Source organism: Xyrauchen texanus, chromosome 33 (assembly GCF_025860055.1).
Source record: "Xyrauchen texanus isolate HMW12.3.18 chromosome 33, RBS_HiC_50CHRs, whole genome shotgun sequence".
NCBI lineage: Eukaryota > Metazoa > Chordata > Actinopteri > Cypriniformes > Catostomidae > Xyrauchen > Xyrauchen texanus.
The window spans coordinates 15,302,087-15,325,005 of NC_068308.1; the positions used below are offsets into that span (position 1 = coordinate 15,302,087).

The 22,919-nt window shown below is 43.1% G+C and overlaps 1 protein-coding gene across 1 annotated transcript in view; it reads right to left on the bottom strand.

Moving 5' to 3' along the window:
* LOC127626562 (ATP-binding cassette sub-family C member 3-like) overlaps positions 1-22,919 on the bottom strand; it is a 73,578-nt gene that overhangs the window by 36,621 nt on the left and 14,038 nt on the right. Inside the window, exons 2-9 of the mRNA XM_052102444.1 lie at positions 10,114-10,290; positions 9,889-10,014; positions 9,317-9,454; positions 7,595-7,720; positions 7,329-7,390; positions 4,529-4,660; positions 2,996-3,229; positions 1,801-1,978 (exon numbers count right to left, since the gene is read on the bottom strand). Of these exons, the coding sequence (XP_051958404.1) occupies positions 1,801-1,978; positions 2,996-3,229; positions 4,529-4,660; positions 7,329-7,390; positions 7,595-7,720; positions 9,317-9,454; positions 9,889-10,014; positions 10,114-10,290 (1,173 nt within the window). The remainder of the gene's footprint in view (positions 1-1,800; positions 1,979-2,995; positions 3,230-4,528; positions 4,661-7,328; positions 7,391-7,594; positions 7,721-9,316; positions 9,455-9,888; positions 10,015-10,113; positions 10,291-22,919) is intronic.

A 22,919-nucleotide genomic window follows, 5' to 3' on the forward strand; every position in this document is an offset into this window, starting at 1 on the left:
ATGTTTATCTAGCATATCTTATACATAGTTCTTACATCCAAAAATGAGATTTTTACCTCTTAATAGTTTAATAAAAAGTAATGGGATGCGAAAGTGTACCATATTCATGAACAGTGGCACACTGCAAAAAAAATAAGAAAAATAAGAAATATTCTAGTTCAGTATTTTTGTCTTGTTTTCAATCAGACATATCTAAACATTCATAAAATAATAAATTTGAGCACAATTGTTTATGATAATAATATAACCATGAATTACCAGCAAGCTTGTTTTTCTTATCCGTTTGGCAAATAGATTAAAGCATAAACGTCACCTCTTCAAGTTCTTTTTGTAAGATTTCTCTGAAAACAAGACTTAATATATTATGTCATTTTGCTTCTCAAGTAAACGTATCTTTGCAGTGTATTTAATTTGAAGTACTACTGCCTTAATATCTTATTTTATTAACAGTCAGCAAAAGGTTTTATGTTTATATTGTAAAATGTAACTCTTGTTTCTTACAGCCACAACAATATAGCATAACAGTAATAACAAAATCGAGAGCAAGGTAACATTGATATAAGCTCAAGTATCAGTATTTAGCTTCTCTTTTTTTTTTTTCACTACAGTGGCTGACTGCACTTTCACACACACGCCCATTAAACAGTGTAATACTCATGTTGAAATAGCCAGCATAGCTGATCACCAGCATATATAGTATTTTGGTTTCACTTTACATTATTTAACTACTATGTACCTAATCATTTGATGCAATGTACTTATTATGTACATATGTGTTGTTGCATTGTACTTACATTTAAACCTGCTTTTAATACATCTGTAGTTACACTGTTAACCTTAATCCTAAACATAACCCAACCCCAAACCCTTACCCTAAACCCTAACCTAACCCAACCTAACCCCCAACCCTAATCTAAACCCTTAATGTTCCCACTTTATGTGAGGTGTCTTTAACTACTATGTACTAACATTAAAATATATACAACACAATGAACTTATTGCGTAACTACATGATGTACTATAAAATTCTAACAAGATTCACATTTGCTGCTACTGAGGTTGAGGTGCAGGTAGGTTTAAGGGCAGGGTAAGGGAATCACACTTTATATAAGGTGTCTTTAACTACTATTAACTAACATTTAAATAAATAAATACAATACAATACAATGTATTTATGTTGTTCTGCAAAATTCTCACAAAATTGAATTGAATTGACTACTACTGAGGTTGAGGAATGTGTAGGTTTATGATCAGGGGTAGGGGTTAGGGGTTTAGGATAAGGGTTGGGTTAGGTTTAGGGGTAAGGTTAACAGTGTAACTACTGATGTAAATAAACGCAAGTACTTTAAATGTAAGTACAATGCAACAACAAGTATGCATATAGTAAGTACATTGTATCAAATGATTAAGTACATAGTAGTTAAAGACACATAATATAAAATGGGTTCAGAAAACATTTAGGTATACTAGATAAACATCTGATGGTAAATTTTCCACCGATGTAAAAGATGTTTCAAGATGCATGAGTCAAGGCAGATGTTCCCGTTAACTGACAGTTTGATTTGAATAGTGCACGTCACTTTATTTAGCAAGGGTCAGATTATTTTTTAACTAGCTTAAAAATAAAAACGTTTGGTCAACCAGCTCAACAAAAAGACTATGCTGACATGAACAAGATAGCTTTACTTTTCATCAAGAAAGATCACCACTAACCAGCATAAACCAGCCAGAAAACTGGCCAAGTCTAAGCTGGTCTTCTCAACAATTTATAGGGTTTACTATGTCTATTTGAGTATGTACCTTCCTGTAGATGGCCCCTACGATTCCAGTGCGCAGTCTCATGCCTGTGACAAAGCAGTACTGAAAGTGCTGATGCAAAATGAGGGTCTGCAGGAGGGAACTGCCAAACATCAGGAAGGCCAGTGCGTACCCCCACCATGATGGAACACCCGGCTGATTGGTGAAGCTAATCAACATCCTGCAAAAGAGATTGAGAGTTAAATCGGTGGTGGTGGCGTAGTGGGCTAAAGCACATAACTGTTAATCAGAAGGTCGCTGGTTCGATCCCCACGGCCACCACCATTGTGTCCTTGAGCAAGGCACTTAACTCCAGGTTGCTCCGGGGGGATTGTCCCTGTAATAAGTGCACTGTAAGTCGCTTTGGATAAAAGCGTCTGCCAAATGCGTAAATGTAAATGTAAATCACTTTTTTGACAGAACTGTTACGTGCATTTTGATGATACTGTATTAGTGTATTCAAAATATTGTTTGTTTAATGCAATGTGGTTTATATTTACATGTAGCATCTTTATAAGCTATTCAAAAAGCATCTGCATTTGAAATGGTGACAAAGCACTACCGAGCAACATATTTGCATGAAACAATTTGCCATGTAAACTTGGGTAAGGATATATGGTGCCCGAAGGGTGACTACAGCAAAACTTATGCAAACGATTTACCAGCTTTCTATGGAAAACATCATTCCACATAATTCCGATAATGGAATGAGAGAACATTTTCCTCCAACGTCCAGTTATGTCATGCATTTAATAGTCAAGAATAATTTATATTAATCAAAGAACAATACTGCCAAGAAAGAGAAATTTATTCACTGCTCTTTGTTTTATTTTGTTATTTATATTTACCTGAATAATTACTTTAAAATGGTAAGCAATGTTTAATGAATTGAAAAATGTTTGAAGGCCACAAGCCATTGTTTTTACTTGATTTGTTAACATTATATTAATATTTACCTTGAATAATTTAGTACAAAAATTGAAGAAAAAGTCAGCTCAACGTAGCCCTCATCCTGTTATAAACCCCTGAACCAGTAGATAAGAGTAATGAAATGTCACCTGTTATTTCCTGACCTCTTTCCTGGCAATTATGACACATTGCCACTCCACGTACATTATCGCAAACTTCCCTATCATAAAATGATAACTGAGCTATAGTGTTCCTCCCTGTCAGTGAGTAATAAAGCCTTAGGCCTCACCTGAGCAGCTGAGGATTTACGAAGGTAATGAGATCCTGCAGCAGTTTGAAAGCGGAGCCGATGAGGAAGTAGGGGCCAAAGGCTCTAATCAGGGCCCACAGTAAGGAGGGCTTCTGGGACTCTTTTTGTTTGGACATTAGAACTTCCACCTCCTCAGGACTGCTGCCCAAATGGTTGGTCTCAGCACCTGTGCCTGCTTTTATAAACGTAGCCTGCTCCTTCATGCTCTGTTCGCTGTAAAGTCATAAATTCAGGAAGAAATTATGGTCACATTTTACATTAGGTCTTTTACTAGTATTTGCTAACATTAAAATACATACAATACAATGTACTAATTATGTCACTACATGTTGTTCTGCAAAATTCTCACAAGATTCACATTTGCTGCAATTGAGCTTGAGATACAGACAGGTTTAGGGTTAAGGATTAAGGTAGAGTTAGGGTTAGGGTTCAGGGTAAGGTTAACAGTGTAAATACAGATACTGTTAAATGCAGGTACCTAAAATGTTAGTGGAATTCAACAACATGTAAGTTTATAATAATTACGTTGTAACAAATGCTTAAGTACATAGTAGTTAAAGACAACTCATTAAAAAGTGGGTCCGAAATAATTATATTCTGAGTTTACAAATGACATTTCCCTGTTGAAAATAAGTGGTTAACAGAAAAAACCTAAGTGCCACAGTGTCAAAGAACAAGCCAAACAACTAACTTGGCTGAGCAAGGTTTCACAAAGAGTTCATTTTTCACCTCGGCATCCTGTGGCAACACTTGCAGTGTTGGATAACCTTAAAAATGAACATGATAAAGTGAGTGAGATCTGAAGGGAGAGCATGTTCTTCATTGCTTTTACTTTCTTGATGCTCAGCACTCTACCTCATTGAAAATTCAAGAGTAGAATAAGTGGTGAAATTAGGCTAAATCAAGACTTGACTCAAAAGCCTTCCACTCTTTGAATGACCAGAGACTGCATATTACATCAAACTCTACATATCTCTATTTTAATCCTTACCCAAACTGATATTTTGGAGAGAAAAAAATGTAAGTTACTTACATTAAAATAATTTTAGTCAAAAATACCCTCAAGAGCAACCCGACATCTGCCAATGGTACAACATTTTCAAATAATTTGTTGTTTACTATTATTGCTGTAATCTTTCCTACATTAACAAGCATTAAAATGTGTGTGTTGACAATTGGCAACATTACCAACAACTGTATCAAATACAATGCATAAATAGCTTTATGACTATTGGTTAACATTAATTTCCCCATCCATGCAGTCTAGATGATATCAGTTGAAAAGGAAAGTTGTTTCAAAGGCATTGTTTTAAGTTATTTGGTCCAGCCAAAGTCCAGTTCAATAAATCCAGAAACAAGTATTAAAAAGGTAAATATGGGTAAAATTGGATTTCATGTTAACTGTAACAATTACCTGGTTTACTCAAATGCATGGCCTGGAGCTTTATAAATATGAGAACTTAATACGCAGCATATACTGTACATTCATATGCAGATTGTATTAGCACATACCTCTGTGCTTTGGATTTTTCCACATCCCATTCATTGAGCAGACTGGGGACCACCATCGCTGAACTGTCATGCTTGTTAAGGGACCACAGGTCTTTATTCTCTAGTGGGGATTTGTAGCCTTTGATAGCCAAGCTGTAGAACACAAACAAAATATCTGTCTCAGATATTAGCAATGGTATTAATGAGGCATCATATAGTCCAGAGCTTTACAAAGAAGGAGATGTTAGTCAGAATAACACAGTAACCATTCACTTTCATTGCAGCTTTTTTCTATACAATGAAAGTGAATGGTGACTGAGGCTGTCATACTGCCTAACATCTCCTTTTCTGTTCAATGCCTCCTTATGTAATCTACAGAAGAAAGAAATTCACATGGGTGAAATTCTTGAGTAAATAATAACAGAATTTCCATTACTGGGAATACTATTCCTTTAAATGTCTTGTTTAGGTGTCGAATGGACCAAAATTTAACATGAGCTATTTTTTTTATATTTTCTAATTGAAAAAAAAATTGTTTCTGACTGCCCAAAAGCAATATAAAACACCCAGTAGAGTTGTGGTACTCGAGCTCGGACTCAGACTCGAGTCTGAGTCACGAGTCCAATTTGAATGGACTTGGACTAGTCACAGACTCAGATGCATTTTTACCCAGACTTGGACTCGACTCGGACTCGAGCCTTTTGGGACTCCATGAACAAAATAAATAAATAAAAATATAAAAACAGAAATAAATGGCCACTCTGTCTGCAAGCTGTTGTAGCACCCCCTGGTCGTAGACGTTGCCAGAGTTTATTTTTATTTTATTTAGAGTTTAGTTGCAGAGCAGCACACTCAGTCAACCAATATGTTTTAATGTGACTATGACCGCTGTATAACACCGATTACCGAGGTGGCAGGCACCATGAACACATAAAGACAGGTATGTAGCCAATGTACTAGAAACTACAAGGCAGTTCCGCATGGCATGGGATCTTACAACTGGTAAAATCGAACACGGCGTTTGTGCAGCCAAGATGGTGCTCGCATTGCGGTTTCGTCGTGGTTAAGAACTTCATTAAGTCAAGTCACGCACATCATGTCTCTCACAGTTTACTAAAACAACATATATAAATAAAAATTCAGAAAAATATTATTAATATTGGGATATTAAGTCTTTAGGCATCAGTAGTCTCTTGTGGTCCACGCAGTGTTGTCAACTTAAACTGGTCCTTGATTAATTAACTGTGTAACTTTTTAAATAGTCGGGGGGACATTCTTTTTATTGCCAAAGCAGACAGCAACTCTAAACATATAAACAGCACCTATTTATTGAGTTTCTATTTTAAATGCATTGACGAGCTGCTTAAAATGTTATATTTGACATTTTTTTCCACAATAAAACATACAATGTTATTTTGGGCAGCAAAATGTTTTGTTTATAATTTAATTATAGATTGGGTGACCAGACGTCCCGGTTTATTACACAGGACAGTCCTGGTTTTTGGTAGAGTGACTGATTTTTTTCTTCTTAAATTAAATCTCTTCATTGTCCTTCTCGCTATTTTCTCAAATATCGCTTGCAGAGAAGAAAATCTATTTGAAACAATAATAACAATAATATTGGTTTTAATTACTAAAGTAGCTTTCACTTTCTTTAGTCTATGTTTCAGTGGAGGGGAAAAGCAACAAATAATTGAAATGTCATCAGAACGCAATAAGAATTGTGTTAAAGGACAGTTTTGTCTTCATACACCTAAAGCATATGCTGTCATTCTGAAACCAATCTGAAGTCTGTTCAGCAGGATACTAATCATAAAATATAGAGGTGTTTTTGTTACATTTATATTGACAATTGTGTTTTCTTAGTTGTGAAAGTTAAAATAAGCTTAAAATATTCATGTTGAGTTTGTGGTTACAATTTTAATTCAGATTCATGAACAGATTCATTCAGACTCGACTCGGACTCGGCCTGTTATGGATTTGGTCTTGAGTCCGACTCGGCCCCTTTTGACTCAACTCGGACTCGATTTTTTAAAGACTCAGACTCTATTGTTTAAAGACTCAGACTTGACTCGGACTCGATTGTTTAAAGACTCTGACTTGACTCGGACTGGATTATTTAAAGACTCTGACTTGACTCGGACTCGACTGTTTAAAGACTCTGACTTGACTCGGACTGGATTATTTAAAGACTCTGACTTGACTCGGACTCGATTGTTTAAAGGCTCTGACTTGACTCGGACTCGATTGTTTAAAGACTCTGACTTGACTCGGACTCGATTGTTTAAAGACTCGGACTTGACTCGGACTTCATTGTTTAAAGACTCGGACTTGATTATTTAAAGACTCGGACTTGACTCGGACTTCATTGTTTAAAGACTCGGACTTGATTATTTAAAGGCTCTGACTTGACTCGGACTCGATTGTTTAAAGACTCTGACTTGACTCGGACTCGATTGTTTAAAGACTCGGACTTGACTCGGACTTCATTGTTTAAAGACTCGGACTTGATTATTTAAAGACTCGGACTTGATTATTTAAAGACTCGGACTTGACTCGGAGTCGACTGTTTACAGACTCAGACTTGACTCGGACTCGATTATTTAAAGACTCAGACTTGACTCGGACTCGACTGTTTAAAGACTCGGACTTGACTCAGACTCCACTGTTTAAAGACTCGGACTTGACTCAGACTCGACTGTTTAAAGACTTGGACTTGACTCGGACTCCACAGTTTAAAGACTCGGACTCCACTGTTTAAAGAATCATACTCGACTAAGATGGACTCGAACCCAACACAAACACCCAGTGTGACACTCACGTTGTAAACCACCAAAAGGTCATTTTTGAGAGGAATCCAGCAGTTGTTTCTGGACATGCATTCTGAAAAAACAATAAAAAATACCAGTGAAAACCCCACAGGCACTTCAGTTTGCTGACTTTTCAATGACCTTTGAGGTGTTCTAGGAAATCAATTATCAAATAAGGTTTATGGCTATTAAATCTTTGATAACTTGCTGGCCTGTCTTGTAATTTTGTTGGCCTTTGAGACTTCGTACAAGGCACTGCCCACACATGCACACTTACAGGATCTGTAACAACACTGGAGAAAAGAGGCGGCTTTTCATTGAAGCATGACAGGATGAGTTCAAGCAGGGTGAGTCCAAAATAAATGTAGAACGTTGTAAACCTCAGCTTGTCTTTGACCCCATTCTGAAATACAGAGAATGCTGCTTTATCAACTAATCATAACATCTCTACACAGCACATGAAAAAGCCTTTGAGCCCTGAAAAAGTCATTATTCCACTGAATCCCATTATGTAAAATATACTAGATATCAGATTTCTTTGAGGAGGCAAGGAAGGCAGTGCCACCTCAAAAATGTAGGTAAGAAAATTAAACGACTGTGCATAATTTAAACAAATAAAATATTATGAGATGTGACCACAAATATTGCGTATAACAGTAATTATAAGTAAGTAATTCTTATATAAGAATTAAGTAAGTAATTCTGTCAAACAGCAACACCAGCGGATACAATTTCAGAGGGAGACAGTGTCTCTCACACCTCCCTTGTGTTCATTACGATCTCAATAATCTTTGTGGGTCACTGAAAAATACTGGCAAAAAGTCACGTGGGTGGAGACAATGCCTCACTGTAAACCCTAATGTTCTAAGTCATTCATTGTATTGAGTAGGGGAAAGAATTTCATGTAAAATTTTCAAATAAACTAACCTTTATGAGTATTTAAAACTTTCTCCTGACACCTTTTAAGTAACATTGATTGTTTTCTTGTTTTGAGTTTAATGAACTTGTCTCTTTAAATGTACAGGAACTTAAATCCAATTGAACTTTGCAAGAAATTTGCAATGGGAGCGTAGATGCAGAGTCTTCTCCAAAAAGCTTTAGTTTGCAATAAAATTTATGTAAGCTATTGTGCATTCCTTGTTCCTCTTTTTTTCAAGCTTTACTTAATCTATTTGTGATGGGTCAACATGAATATTTTTAGTTTGATTAACTGAAACTGGGCAGGGGATTACTAGTTCCCAGCATGACTAAATGTTCAAATTAAGTGTTATATAATGAGTCTTTGTACAAGATGAATAAAAAGGGGGTAGACTTGTTAGTTTTTTATGTTTTGTTGTGTTATTTAGAAGAGTTTCCGTTATGTTTGAGGTTTGGGGGTTACCATTATGGTGAATAGTGGAGTTTGAGGTTAGGTTGAGGACAGGTACAAGATAATAATGTTCTATATTGCCTTGTTCATTGAGCGATTACTATGCCATCAAAGCATACTGTTTCCAATTAGCATGCATTTAGCAAGCTAGCATTCTTCTTACAACATTAGAACATAAGTCCTAGCTTATTTATAAGAGATTCATTCAAGGTAAAACTGATGTAACAATAAGAAAGCTATTCATAGTTTAATTTCCTCGAAAATTGTAAACACTGTCTCTGCGATCCGCTTAGAAACACCCCAACAATGTTACTCAACCAATGGCGTGAGGACTATCTGATTGCAACATGAATGTTACGTTGTAAGAAGGTGTGTAAAGTTAAAAAATGTCTAGAGATTCGTTTCCATTCAGTTGCACTCCATCTAGTAGTTTTTGAATAAAAGAATGCTTCCTGTGTGAACGGCTCCTTACATATTTTGTTCTGCCTTGTACACAAAAAAATCATAGGTATATTCCTTACTATCAAATTTACATACGAGTAATTTTAAGATTAATTATACTACATTAACACATTAAATTGACAGCCCTACTAAGAGCATTAATTGCCAATTGGATGGCTTGGCACAGACCTCTTGATTGGCATGCATGATTTTGGAGCGAAAAGGCACAATGGCACACAGCACTGAGATTGTCCAAAATATGAAGAGCACACCAGATGACTGCACTCCTCTCAGCCTCTCAAACTGGATCAGGAAGGTGGCTAACAACTGGAAAAAATGAGAGAGAGAGAGAGCACTCTTTAAAAAATGCAAAAAAGCATAGAGATCTACAATCCTTCTGGGCACAGATAGCTCACAATGAACGTCAAAAAAAGGACTAGGAACGAAGTAATTTTATACTATGATAAAGTATTTTATACTTTTAAAGTATTATTTTATCTGTGTTCTTGTCAAACACTATAAAAGTGGTCATATCATACATACGTATGATTATTTTTCTAATAAAGTTGCCTTGAAATGCATGTACAGTATAACACAAAGTTGCGGAAATACAAAATTTGTCGTTTTTGCAGCTTGGTTTCAATAAATGCTCCTTTTGGACAACTTGATTTCTCATAGTAAAAGCCTTAGAGACAGATACATTCAATCACACACATACACACACACACACACACACACAGGTGGATGCTCTTCTCACTTACCATTGTCATGCCAACTATTAATGGAGTTACAAAATATACTGGGGGATTAGAGTGACCCTGGTTCATCTCATGAAATGCAGAAAAAAGATCTGTCCAGCAAACTATCCACAATATCAAACCCAGAACCTGCACACAGACATAAACAAACATTAAAAGAGATGACAAGGGAGTTTAACCATGAAGACACCCATGCAAAAGAGACTTTCACTGCTTAAAATCTCTTACCGTTTTGATTCTGTTTAATATAGACATCGTGATGTAGCCTCTGTTGATCTTCTTGAGGTAGAGGATATAGAAAGGGGAAGTCACCCACAGGTAGATACAGGGAGCCCAGGGCAATACTGACAGCTGAAAGCATTCTGGGAGGTCGGGCAGGTCTGTGTACAGGGTGAGATTGGGCTCCTGAGGAAGAGAAGTAAATGGAACAGAATTTCATTTTTGAGTAAACTATCCCTTTCATCGCAGCTGAATGCTAGATTTGTCAATATTTACTACATGACAGTACACGTTATATACACTCACTGAGCACTTTTCTAAGGAACACTTGTACACCTACTTATTCATGCTATTATGTAATCAGCCAATCGTGTGGCAGCAGTGCAATTCATAAAATCAAGCAATTACGGGTCAGGAGCTTCAGTTAATTTTCAAATCAACCATCAGAATGGGGAAAAATGTAATCTCAGTGATTTGGACTGTGGCATGATTGTTGGTGCCAGACAGGCTGGTTTGAGTATTTCTGTAACTGCTGATATCCTGGGATTTTCATACACAACAGTCTCTAGAGTTTACTCAGATGGTGCCAAAAACAAAAAACATCCATTGAGTGGCAGCTCAATGGATGGAAAAACCTTGTTGATGAGAGAGGTCAAGAGAGAATGGCCAGACTGGTTCGTGCTGACAAAAAGGCTACGGTAACTCAGATAACTAATCTGTACAATTGTAGTGAGCAGAATAGCATCTCAGAATGAACAACATGTCAAACTTTGAGGCGGATGGACAACAACAGCAGAAGACCTGTTCCTAAAAAAGTGTTCAGACAGTGTTGACACATATTGTGTAATACCATAGCAAGAAAAAAAAACACTCATGCTTTACAAAAATGTTTTATTCGTTAGATAACAGCATGAACTAACAATGAGCCATACTTTTAAAGCATTTACTACTAACTAACAACTTGAATCCATATTTGTTTAATGTGTTGTCAAGCCAACAACCCATGAGACAGCACAGTCAAGTGGTCTTACAGGATGTGGTCTGCGGTTAAAAGGGAAGACACTCTTCACTGTGCCAACTTAGTCATGGTTATGAGGTCAGTCTGTTGATCACATGCACAAATCTGTGACACAAAATGTCATTTCTGTACGTTGCTCCATTTTGGTCAGTACCACCAAGGTGAGTGTTAAAAAACAGTTATATAACAATGCCATCTCCCTGATGAGTTTCAGATATAACTATGCCAGCTCTACTGAAACATGTCTAGCGTCAGTGGTTTAATTCAGTTGTGTTCATTTGTATGAGATCCTTTAAAATAATTATTCTCCCTCAAGCATGCTCTTGTTAAACTCCTCTAATACCCAAAGAAGGATACGGATAATATTTGATCTCCAGGACTATAGCAACCTAAGTCAATTTAGCCGTTGAATAATGTAGTACAGAGTTAACCATGGACTGCTGATTGTGATTGTTAGTTTATATATTAAAAGTGTTATTGGGTCACATAAGAGTACTTTAACAGTTACAGATTAGCCCCATTCACTTTCACTGTAAGTCAGCCCTAAATACAGGTCTAAACCAGATCTAAAACGTTTTGTGATTGGATCACGGAAACCACATACGAATGTGGTCAAAAATGCATGTGAACGCATCACATTTGAGGTGTAAATGCTAATCTGTCCTGTATGTGTCCTGGCAGCAGTAAAGCACCACCCCTCACCTGTCAATCAACCGCTGCGCTAAAACATTTTTGCCATTTAATAGTGGCTTTTTAAAGGAAATAACAGTCCAATCGGAAAATTTAAAAAAAGCGGATAAATACACCTTCACGAGAGCTTTGATAGTAACAAAGATGACAAGCACAAACACCTGAAGCTCCTTTAATAAAGGTAATCCACTAAAATAACAGATAATTCTATTTAACATGTTTCATTTGTGCTTAGATAAAATTTCAGCATTATCTGTGAGAAACAGCGTCCCATTTGTTTTTATAGCACTTTCTTTGTCTTTTCTGACTTTGTTGCGCTTTAATACCATGCAGTAACACACTGACGTAGTGATTGATGTTGTCATGAAACAGAGACCCTCCCCTCCAAATCTGAACACAAGTGGTCACAGAAGACACATTAAGCAGCCAGGTGTAAACAGCAATGTGTCTAATCTGACCACATGTGATCGGAACACCCGAGACGCATCTTAATACGAGGTGGAAATGGGGCCTAATTGCCTCACTTTAACCCAGATTTTTGCTTTTTTAAACAAAAGGAGGGACATGTCAAAATATTTTTTTGTGGTTGTCAATATTATTCCACATATTCTGTCAATTGAGCTTAACTTGTATAAAACCCACAATATTCCTTTAACTAAAGTTGAACATTATTTTACAATGAAGTAACACCCGTTTCCAAAACCAGCACATACTGTTGATCGCATGTTATTAAGCAGAACTTAACAAGTGGTGTGGGGCTTTCGTTAATTTACAAAAGTTTATATGTGCTACTTCAATAACAAAACCATGGCAATGCCACACTGTCTTTCCATCTCTATCTACACCTTATTCAAGTCATTCAAGTTAATTTCATGCATATTATTTTATAATAGCATTAATATTTTATTCATGTTTTCCAGGCAAAAATGACGCCCATCTGTCCATGTCTAAACATTCCTCTGTCCTCATCCCTCAGTGTTGGAACAGATAGTGTGAGCACAGCAGACCCACTTTTTTCAGTTCCACATGACACACCTTTTAGTGATTCACTTTCATCTCAATTAAACTGTCAAAGAAAAACTAACCTTCAACTCTACAAACACTTTTTTCACAAAACAACACTCCTGAATGTGCGTTTTAAATGTAACCAATATTAACTTGCCTCTGTCTTACTAAACTGCACTGGTAAAATGTTATGTAATAGGACACAACAGGTTGGTTCCAGAAGTAAAAATCCCATTCATTTCTTCCATGGACAAACAGATTTTCAACCCTAACTTATAAAACTTTAAAGACAGACCTACTGTAGGCACCAAGGTCATTCAACAATGGTATGTGCTACCACTGAAGCTGTCAGTCTGCATTATTTTAACTTCATTGTTTAAAGATCATCTTCAATAGCGGAATTCCTGTTGAGCAACTACATTACCCATGGTCCAACAGAGAAAGCTTCACCAATCAGAGAACTGCAGACAGCAAAGCCTGTGAAACATGTCTCAGAGCTACCGCCTACTCCAATAATGCACTGCAAATCTACCTGCACTCTCAAACTTGTTTGTGTATTTTGTAAAATTTCACAATAAATGTAAAATATACAGTTTTTACTGTATACTTATAATTAACAACCTAAAATTAATAGTTTTATATATTTCCATAATTTTATATTAGTTTACGTCAATTGCAATGCTTCACTGGATTGTAGTTTGTGCCCTCATAAAAAGTAGTAAGTACAAAGCCTTGTAACTTTGTCTTTTTGTCAGAAATGTAAATACTTTTTGCCTTAAAACAAAGTCTGTAATGTTGCAATTCACCTCGGAGCCAGTGACGAATTACCGACCGGGCCAATGGGTCCAGTGCACAGGGGCCCTTGACTGCCCAGGGGTGCCCTGGGCTTTAAGGCTACGCAATCTAGTTTGGTGATCTCCCCCACTTGAAAACCCTTTTGGGCATGAACAACGACCCCCCCCCCACTACTTTTGGGTGGAGGGGGGCCCTTGGAGATAATTGGCCACAGGGCCTTTACACGTCATAATCCATCCCTGCGAATATTTGAATATTTGTTCTGCAATAATTATTAGAATAATAAAAATACTATTAGATTTTTGCAAAGTTGTGCTTTGCTGTCCATATACCGTGAGATGCATGTTAAATCCTGAACACACAAACTAAAGCTGGCAGTTATAACAGAATGGGTGGCACTGTTGAGTGTGGACACAAGTTGATCACAATTGATGAGCAAACAGTTGTCAATACGTTCAGATGTACACCAGATAAGTGGGTTATTGTGATAATGTGGCTTACTGTGAGAAAGCTGGGCTCCTGTTTAAATGTAATGGATAAGCGGTGTACAATTTACTCTCATATATGAGCAGCTCATCAGAAAGCAGCGTCCCTGTAGCAACGTAATCCCCGCAACGCTTCTGTAAACAACAAACATGGCATCCGAGAAAGACTTTGCTAGCTGAGGTAAGGGACATCCCATAATATATACTGGTGTGTATAAATGAGTATAGTTTACAGAGCACGTGGATATGCTTGTTTTTCTCAACAAAAAAATGACATGAGATACAATATAAACATGATAACTATTATATGCAGAGTGTTTATACTCGTCCTGTACATTAACTGCATCAGTCATTAGCGGTTTCTTTTTCTTCACTTTGCGAAAGCTCAAATGCTTTCAGTCTATCCTTTTTGTGTTTTCATGCATTGCTTTTTTAAATATAAATATAAAAATATAGGACATGATATACGCTTGTTTTGATTATAATTAAAACATGTTTTTTTTATGTCTCATTCATTTCTCATTAATTACCTTAATTTAAATAATAGAATATTCGTATATTCAGGTTTTTTTTGCTTAAATATTTCAATACCAAATTATTGATGAATACCCATCCCTAGTTTGGTTCATACTTTATAACTCTTAAATGGAGGATTTTATGAAAAATCTATGGAAGAAATAAATGGGAAAAATACTTCTGGAACCCAGATGGCTGAAAAAGTGGAAGGGCACTGTTGCACTATATAGGTTAGTAATATGTTAATATGTTATATGTATATTAATTATATCAGAATCAGAATCAGCTTTATTGCCAAGTATGCTTACACAAACAAGGAATTTGTCTTTGTGACAATATATTGATATGTTCATACCTATTAATGTTCTTATTGGAACTTTCATTATTAGTACTTACATTTAGAGTAATATTTACCAGTATTTGTTGTAAAGTTTGTTACTAAAACAAATCTTACGTTTGGAAGGCCGGGGGCACCAAGTAGGATCCCTTAAGCCTCAAGGACTGTTCTCTTTGTTTTGTTTTTTATTTGAAATTATTAAATTTTTTCTTTATATTAATGAGGTTTTATTAATGAGGTGCTTTATATTATTATGATATTATCTTCATATAAAAAGATAATTTAAACATGCTGTAATATATTCAATATCCAATATCCCATTTTAGTTTAGATAATCTAATTAGCCTATTTTAATCAGTAAATTACATGAGGTCCTCATACAGTGATTAAACACAGTAAAAATGTTTTGTAAAATAACCTAAAATATTAATCAAATCTGCATTTGCTAGTTTTAAATCAATGTTTTGTTTAATATGTCTATATTGGGTTACACTATAATGAAAGTAATTTTTATTAACATTAATTTTTATCATTCTGCACAGTTTCAAGGTCATTACTTAAATATACTGTGAGGATATGTATAGTCTTAACCTCAGTCCGTACACTAACCGTGATGCATTTAGCACATGAAATTGGAAAACGCTTTCTCAAACCACCCAGAGCAAATCAGATTGGCTAGTTTAATGGAACTTCCGTGAGGACTTTTCATCAGTCCGCCAGGAAACAGAATCGTGTTCACAAGGTTTATTCAATGGTTCAAGGATTATTTAAAAGAGCTTATTGCTGTCTAAGTGGGTGGTTCTTCCCAACTGAAGCTTTTATAGATCCCAGAGCTATGCCACAGTCATAGGATATTTGTGACATTGACCATATAAACTCTTTTGTCCAAAAGGTCAGTATTCCTTGCTTTTATTGAAGCATATCCATTTGGAACATTCTCAAATTGACTTTGAGAAACATTCCACTGGTAGTGTGTTACTAATAAAACAAATTCACGCAAATGCACATATACACCCTTATCATAAAATCTTTAAATATTTTAACCATCCACTGAAAGCCATGTGTTGACAGGAAAAGGTGTGTCAGAGAATGACAAATGCTTTTCTGAAATAAAAGCCACAAAGCACTATAGAACTGAGCATAAAGCCTTGTCTTAACCTTCTGATTGTATATAAAACATTAATTCTGTACTCTCACAAGAAACACATCAATGTATACTAATACACCACTGACTGGTGAGCTTAAGTATACAATGAAATGACAAAACCTTTATAATTTGCTGAGAGTCAGTACTCATCCCATTCCTCAAATGTGTAATGTAACCAAAACATAAATTAAAATGTAAGGAATAAATGTAATGGTGGTCATATTGGTGCAATATGGTTACATTTAGTCTTGCAGACAAGTATTTAAAGGAAAAGAAAAAGTGCCAATGAACACAGATGCTCCATATCTTTGCGTTTGGAGTAAGTGAAACATTTTAGCAGTCCTTATAAATCCTTGTGAATATTATAAGTGGCAGATATGTTCTGAACTATACTGATGTACTGCCAAGAGATAAAAAGCACTTTTTAAACACTAGAGGTGCTACAACAATTACTTTAATTAAAAAACAGCAGATTACAGCAGCAAGTAAAGACGCTGACTGCCACACCTGGAGTCTCAAGTTCAAATCCAGGGTGTGCTGAGTAACTCCAGTCAGGCTTCCTAAGCAAACAATTGGCCCAGTTGCTAGGGTGGGTAAAAAAAAACCTGCAGATTAACAGTCTTACAAAAGTGCTATCTGTGTAAGTGTTACGAATGAGGTCGGAGTCAGACAAGGGATGAGGATCCAAATGCGGGTTTATTGATAAAAAGGAAACAAACAGGGATGAACAAACAAAACTACCACGATGGGCAAAATGAAAACAAAACACAGGAACTGGAAACACGGGAACACAGGCATGGGAGCGAGCATAAACTACGCACAACAACATTCAACGATAGACAAGGACTGAAACAAAAACCAGAATATATATACATGAACATAGAACTAAGGGGCCAATGAACAAACAGAACACTAAACAAGATAACAAGATGACAAACAGAAGCAAATGGCAAACTTAACGAGGACAGGTGAAAACAATGAACAGTGAACACGAGGGCTGACAGGAAGACTATGGAGGTACAAGGGTGACAAAAGTGAAAACTAAGGAATAACAAAAGTGACAAAATTACAAACAAAGAGCAACAGTGAGACAAGACAGGGTAACCGTTACATAGCCCCCCCCTCAAGGATCGGATACCAGACGATCAACAAAAACAAAAATGGGAAGAACAAATGACCAATGACTGGGGGCACAAAGGGCAGACAGGCAGTCCGGGGGCAACGAGGGGCAGACAGGCAGTCCAGGGGGCAACGAGGGGCAGACAGGCAGTCCACGGGGGCACAAGGGACACGGAGACAGACCAAGGAGGGTGAGAGGGCAGATAAGCAGTCTCTGGGGGTGTGTGCTGGGAACCAGGTCGGGTGGCCTGGGGAGCTTCCACCGGGTAGGGGCGGGTTTAGGTGGACTGGGAGATGGCCGTAGATCAGGGGCCGGTCTGGGGGCCTGGGAGGTGGCCACAGGACAGAGGCCGGTTTAGATGGCCCGGGAGCTGGCCACTTGGCAAGGACAGAGACTGGGTCAGGGAGCCTGGGAGGAGGCCACTGGACAGGGACTGGGTCAGGGGGCCTGGGAAGAGGCCACAGTACTGGGACCGGGTCAGGAGGCGGCCACAGGATGGGAACAGGGTCAGGAGGCCTGGGAGGAGGCCACAGGATGGGAACAGGGTCAGGAGGCCTGGGAGGAGGCCACAGGACAGGGACAGGTCTAGGAGGCAGCCTCAGGACAGGGACAGGTCCCGGAGGCGGAGCTGAGAGGGGCTCTGGAGACGAAGCTGTGGGAGGTTCTGGAGGCCCAGGAGGCGGAGCCAAGGGAGGCAGACTCATGGAAAGCTCAGGAGGAGCAGGAGGCAGAGCTGAGGGAGGCTCTGGAGGCTCAGGAGGCGGAGCTGAGGGAGGCTCGGGAGGCCCAGGAGGCGGAGCCAAGGGAGGCAGAGCTTAGGGAGGCTCTGGAGGCTCAGGAGGCGGAGCCGTAGGAGGCTCAGGAGACGGAGCTGAGGAAGGCTCGGGGAGAAGAGCCGTAGGACGCTCTAGAGGCAGATCCCTAGAAGGCTCTGGAAGCAGAGCCGTAGGAGGCTCAGGAGGTGGAGCCGTAGGAGGCTCGGGGAGAAGAGCCCTAGGAGGCTCGGGAGGTGGAGCCGCAGGAGGCTTTGGAGGCGGAGCCGTAGGAGGCTCTGGAGGCGGAGCCGTAGGAGGCTCGGTGGAGAAGAGCCCTAGGAGGCTCGGGAGGCGGAGCCGTAGGAGGCTCTGGAGGTGGAGTCATAGGAGGCTCTGGAGGCGGAGCCGTGGGTGGCTCGAGAGACTTGAGGGGTGGAGCCCTGGGAGGCTCGAGAGGCTTGAGGGGCGGAGCCCTGGAAGGCTCGAGAGGCTTGAGGGGCGGAGCCCTGGAAGGCTCGAGAGGCGAAGCCCTGAAAGGCTCGAGAGGCGAAGCCCTGGAAGGCTCGAGAGGCTTGAGGGGCGGAGCCCTGGAAGGCTCGAGAGGCTTGTGAGGTGGATCCCCGGCAAGCTCGAGAGACTTGAGGCAGAGCCCTAGAAGGCTCGAGAGGCTTGAGAGGTGGAGCTCTGGAAAGCTCGGGAAACTCGGAAGGCGGAGCTCTGGAAAGCTCGGGAAACTCGGAAGGCGGAGCTCTGGAAAGCTCGGGAAACTCGGAAGGCGGAGCTCTGGAAAGCTCGGGAGGCTTGAGAGGCGGAGCCCTGGAAGACTCGGGAGGAGGAGCCCTGGAAGGCTCAAGAGGCTTGAGAGGCGCTGGCTCTAGGACGGGCACGACCACTGGCGCTGACTCTTGGGCGGTCCTGGCTCCTGGCGCTGGCTCTTGGACGGTCACGGCCACTGGCGCTGGCTCTTGGACGGTCGAGGCGACAGGCGCTGGCTCAGGGACGGTTGAGGCGACAGGTGCTGGCTCAGGGACGGTCGAGGCGACAGGCGCTGGCTCAGGGACGGTCGAGGCGACAGGCACTGGCTCACTGACGTCGGAGGCGACAGGCACTGGCTCACTGACGTCGGAGGCGACAGGCACTGGCTCACTGACGTCGGAGGCGACAGGCACTGGCTCACTGACGTCGGAGGCGACAGGCACTGGCTCACTGACTTCTGAGGTGACAGGCTCGCTCACAGTAAAATGCGTAGGCGCTGGCTCGCTCACAGTGACAGGCGTGGGCGCTGGCTCGCTCACCGTGACAGGCGTGGGCGCTGGCTCGCTCACCGTGACAGGCGTGGGCGCTGGCTCGCTCACCGTGACAGGCGTGGGCGCTGGCTCGCTCACCGTGGAAAGCGTGGGCACAGGCTCGCTGACCGTGGAAAGCGTGGGCACAGGCTCGCTGACCGTGGAAGGCATGGGCACAGGCTCGAAGACCGGGGCAGGCGTGGGCCGGAAGGCGGAAGCCCGTCTTCTCTCCCTCCTCCGGGCAGACGAAGAGGGCCGCGCTGGCTTGTGGAAGGCGACTGACGTGAGGGTGACCTCGTTGACAGGTGGAGTTGGTGTTACGGGGGCGCCGGGGGTGGCTGAAGAGACACCACTGTGGACGGTGAGGCAGAGTCCTTCTCAGCAACGTCCACTGCGAGCGGTGAGTCGCACACCAGTAGGGTCACCACCAGGAAGTCGCGGAGGGTCCAGTCACGCGTCGCCTGTGGCAGCCGCTCCTTCAGTGCAGGGTGCAGATTGCCCCTGAAGAAGACCACCAGAGTGTAGTCCGGGAAATCCGAAATACTCGCCAGCTTAAGGAAGTCGTGGATGTGGTCCTCTATAGGGCGGTCTTCTTGCCTCAAGCAGAGCAGGTGGTAATTTGCTTGTTGAACCGCTGGATCCATGGTGGTTCTATCGTTCTGTTACGAATGAGGTCTGGGTCAGACAAGGGATGAGGATCCAAATGCGGGTTTATTGATAAAAAGGAAACAAACAGGGATGAACTAACAAAACTACCACGATGGGCAAAATGAAAACAAAACACAGGAACTGGAAACACAGGCATGGGAGCGAGCATAAACTACGCACAACAACATTCAACGATAGACAAGGACTGAAACAAAAACCAGGATATATATACATGAACATAGAACTAAGGGGCCAATGAACAAACAGAACACTAAACAAGATAACAAGATGACAAACAGAAGCAAATGGCAAACTTAACGAGGACAGGTGAAAACAATGAACAGTGAACACGAGGGCTGACAGGAAGACTATGGAGGTACAAGGGTGACAAAAGTGAAAACTAAGGAATAACAAAAGTGACAAAATTACAAACAAAGGGCAACAGTGAGACAAGACAGGGTAACCGTTACATAGCCCCCCCCTCAAGGATCGGATACCAGACGATCAACAAAAACAAAAATGGGAAGAACAAATGACCAATGACTGGGGGCACAAAGGGCAGACAGGCAGTCCGGGGGGCAACGAGGGGCAGACAGGCAGTCCAGGGGGCAACGAGGGGCAGACAGGCAGTCCACGGGGGGCACAAGGGACACGGAGACAGACCAAGGAGGGCGAGAGGGCAGATAAGCAGTCTCTGGGGGTGTGTGCTGGGAACCAGGTCGGGTGGCCTGGGGAGCTTCCACCGGGTAGGGGCGGGTTTAGGTGGACTGGGAGATGGCCGTAGATCAGGGGCCGGTTCGGGGGGCCTGGGAGGTGGCCACAGGACAGAGGCCGGTTTAGATGGCCCGGGAGCTGGCCACTTGGCAAGGACAGAGACTGGGTCAGGGAGCCTGGGAGGAGGCCACTGGACAGGGACTGGGTCAGGGGGCCTGGGAAGAGGCCACAGTACTGGGACCGGGTCAGGAGGCGGCCACAGGATGGGAACAGGGTCAGGAGGCCTGGGAGGAGGCCACAGGATGGGAACAGGGTCAGGAGGCCTGGGAGGAGGCCACAGGACAGGGACAGGTCTAGGAGGCAGCCTCAGGACAGGGACAGGTCCCGGAGGCGGAGCTGAGAGGGGCTCTGGAGACGACGCTGTGGGAGGTTCTGGAGGCCCAGGAGGCGGAGCCAAGGGAGGCGGACCCATGGAAAGCTCAGGAGGAGCAGGAGGCAGAGCTGAGGGAGGCTCTGGAGGCTCAGGAGGCGGAGCTGAGGGAGGCTCGGGAGGCCCAGGAGGCGGAGCCAAGGGAGGCGGAGCTGAGGGAGGCTCTGGAGGCTCAGGAGGCGGAGCCGTAGGAGGCTCAGGAGACGGAGCTGAGGAAGGCTCGGGGAGAAGAGCCGTAGGACGCTCTAGAGGCAGATCCCTAGAAGGCTCTGGAGCTCTGGAGCAGAGCCGTAGGAGGCTCAGGAGGTGGAGCCGTAGGGAGGCTCGGGAGAAGAGCCCTAGGAGGCTCGGGAGGTGGAGCCGCAGGAGGCTCTGGAGGCGGAGCCGTAGGAGGCTCTGGAGGCGGAGCCGTAGGAGGCTCGGTGGAGAAGAGCCCTAGGAGGCTCGGGAGGCGGAGCCGTAGGAGGCTCTGGAGGTGGAGTCATAGGAGGCTCTGGAGGCGGAGCCGTGGGTGGCTCGAGAGACTTGAGGGGTGGAGCCCTGGGAGGCTCGAGAGGCTTGAGGGGCGGAGCCCTGGAAAGCTCGAGAGGCTTGAGGGGCGGAGCCCTGGAAGGCTCGAGAGGCGGAGCCCTGGAAGGCTCGAGAGGCTTGAGGGGCGGAGCCCTGGAAGGCTCGAGAGGCTTGAGGGGCGGAGCCCTGGAAGGCTCAAGAGGCTTGAGGGGCGGAGCCCTGGAAGGCTCAAGAGGCTTGAGGGGCGGAGCCCTAGAAGGCTCGAGAGGCTTGAGAGGTGGAGCTCTGGAAAGCTCGGGAAACTCGGAAGGCGGAGCTCTGGAAAGCTCGGGAAACTCAGAAGGCGGAGCTCTGGAAAGCTCGGGAGGAGGAGCCCTAGAAGACTCGAGAGACTTGGGAGGCTGAGCCCTGGAAGGCTCGAGAGGCTTGAGAGGCGGAGCCCTGGAAGACTCGGGAGGAGGAGCCCTGGAAGACTCGAGAGGCTTGAGAGGCGCTGGCTCTAGGACGGGCACGACCACTGGCGCTGGCTCTTGGGCGGTCCTGGCTCCTGGCGCTGGCTCTTGGACGGTCACGGCCACTGGCGCTGACTCTTGGACGGTCACGGCCACTGGCGCTGACTCTTGGACGGTCACGGCCACTGGCGCTGACTCTTGGACGGTCACGGCCACTGGCGCTGACTCTTGGACGGTCACGGCCACTGGCGCTGGCTCTTGGACGGTCACGGCCACTGGCGCTGGCTCTTGGACGGTCATGGCTACTGGCACTGGCTCTTGGACGGTCATGGCTACTGGCACTGGCTCTTGGACGGTCGAGGCTTCAGGCTCTGGATCTTGGACGGTCGAGGCTACTGGTACTGGCTCTTGGACGGTCGAGGCTTCAGGCCTTGGCTCAGGGACGGTCGAGGCTACAGGCGCTGGCTCAGGGGTCGAGGCTACAGGCGCTGGCTCAGGGACGGTCGAGGCTACAGGCGCTGGCTCAGGGACGGTCGAGGCTACAGGCGCTGGCTCAGGGGCGGTCGAGGCTACAGGCGCTGGCTCACTGACTTCTGAGGCGACAGGCTCGCTCACAGTAACATGCGTAGGCGCTGGCTCGCTCACAGTGACATGCGTGGGCGCTGGCTCGCTCACCGTGACAGGCGTGGGCGCTGGCTCGCTCACCGTGACAGGCGTGGGCGCTGGCTCGCTCACCGTGACAGGCGTGGGCGCTGGCTCGCTCACCGTGGAAGGCGTGGGCGCTGGCTCGCTGACCGTGGAAAGCGTGGGCACAGGCTCGCTGACCGTGGAAAGCGTGGGCACAGGCTCGAAGACCGGGGCAGGCGTGGGCCGGAAGGCGGAAGCCCGTCTTCTCTCCCTCCTCCGG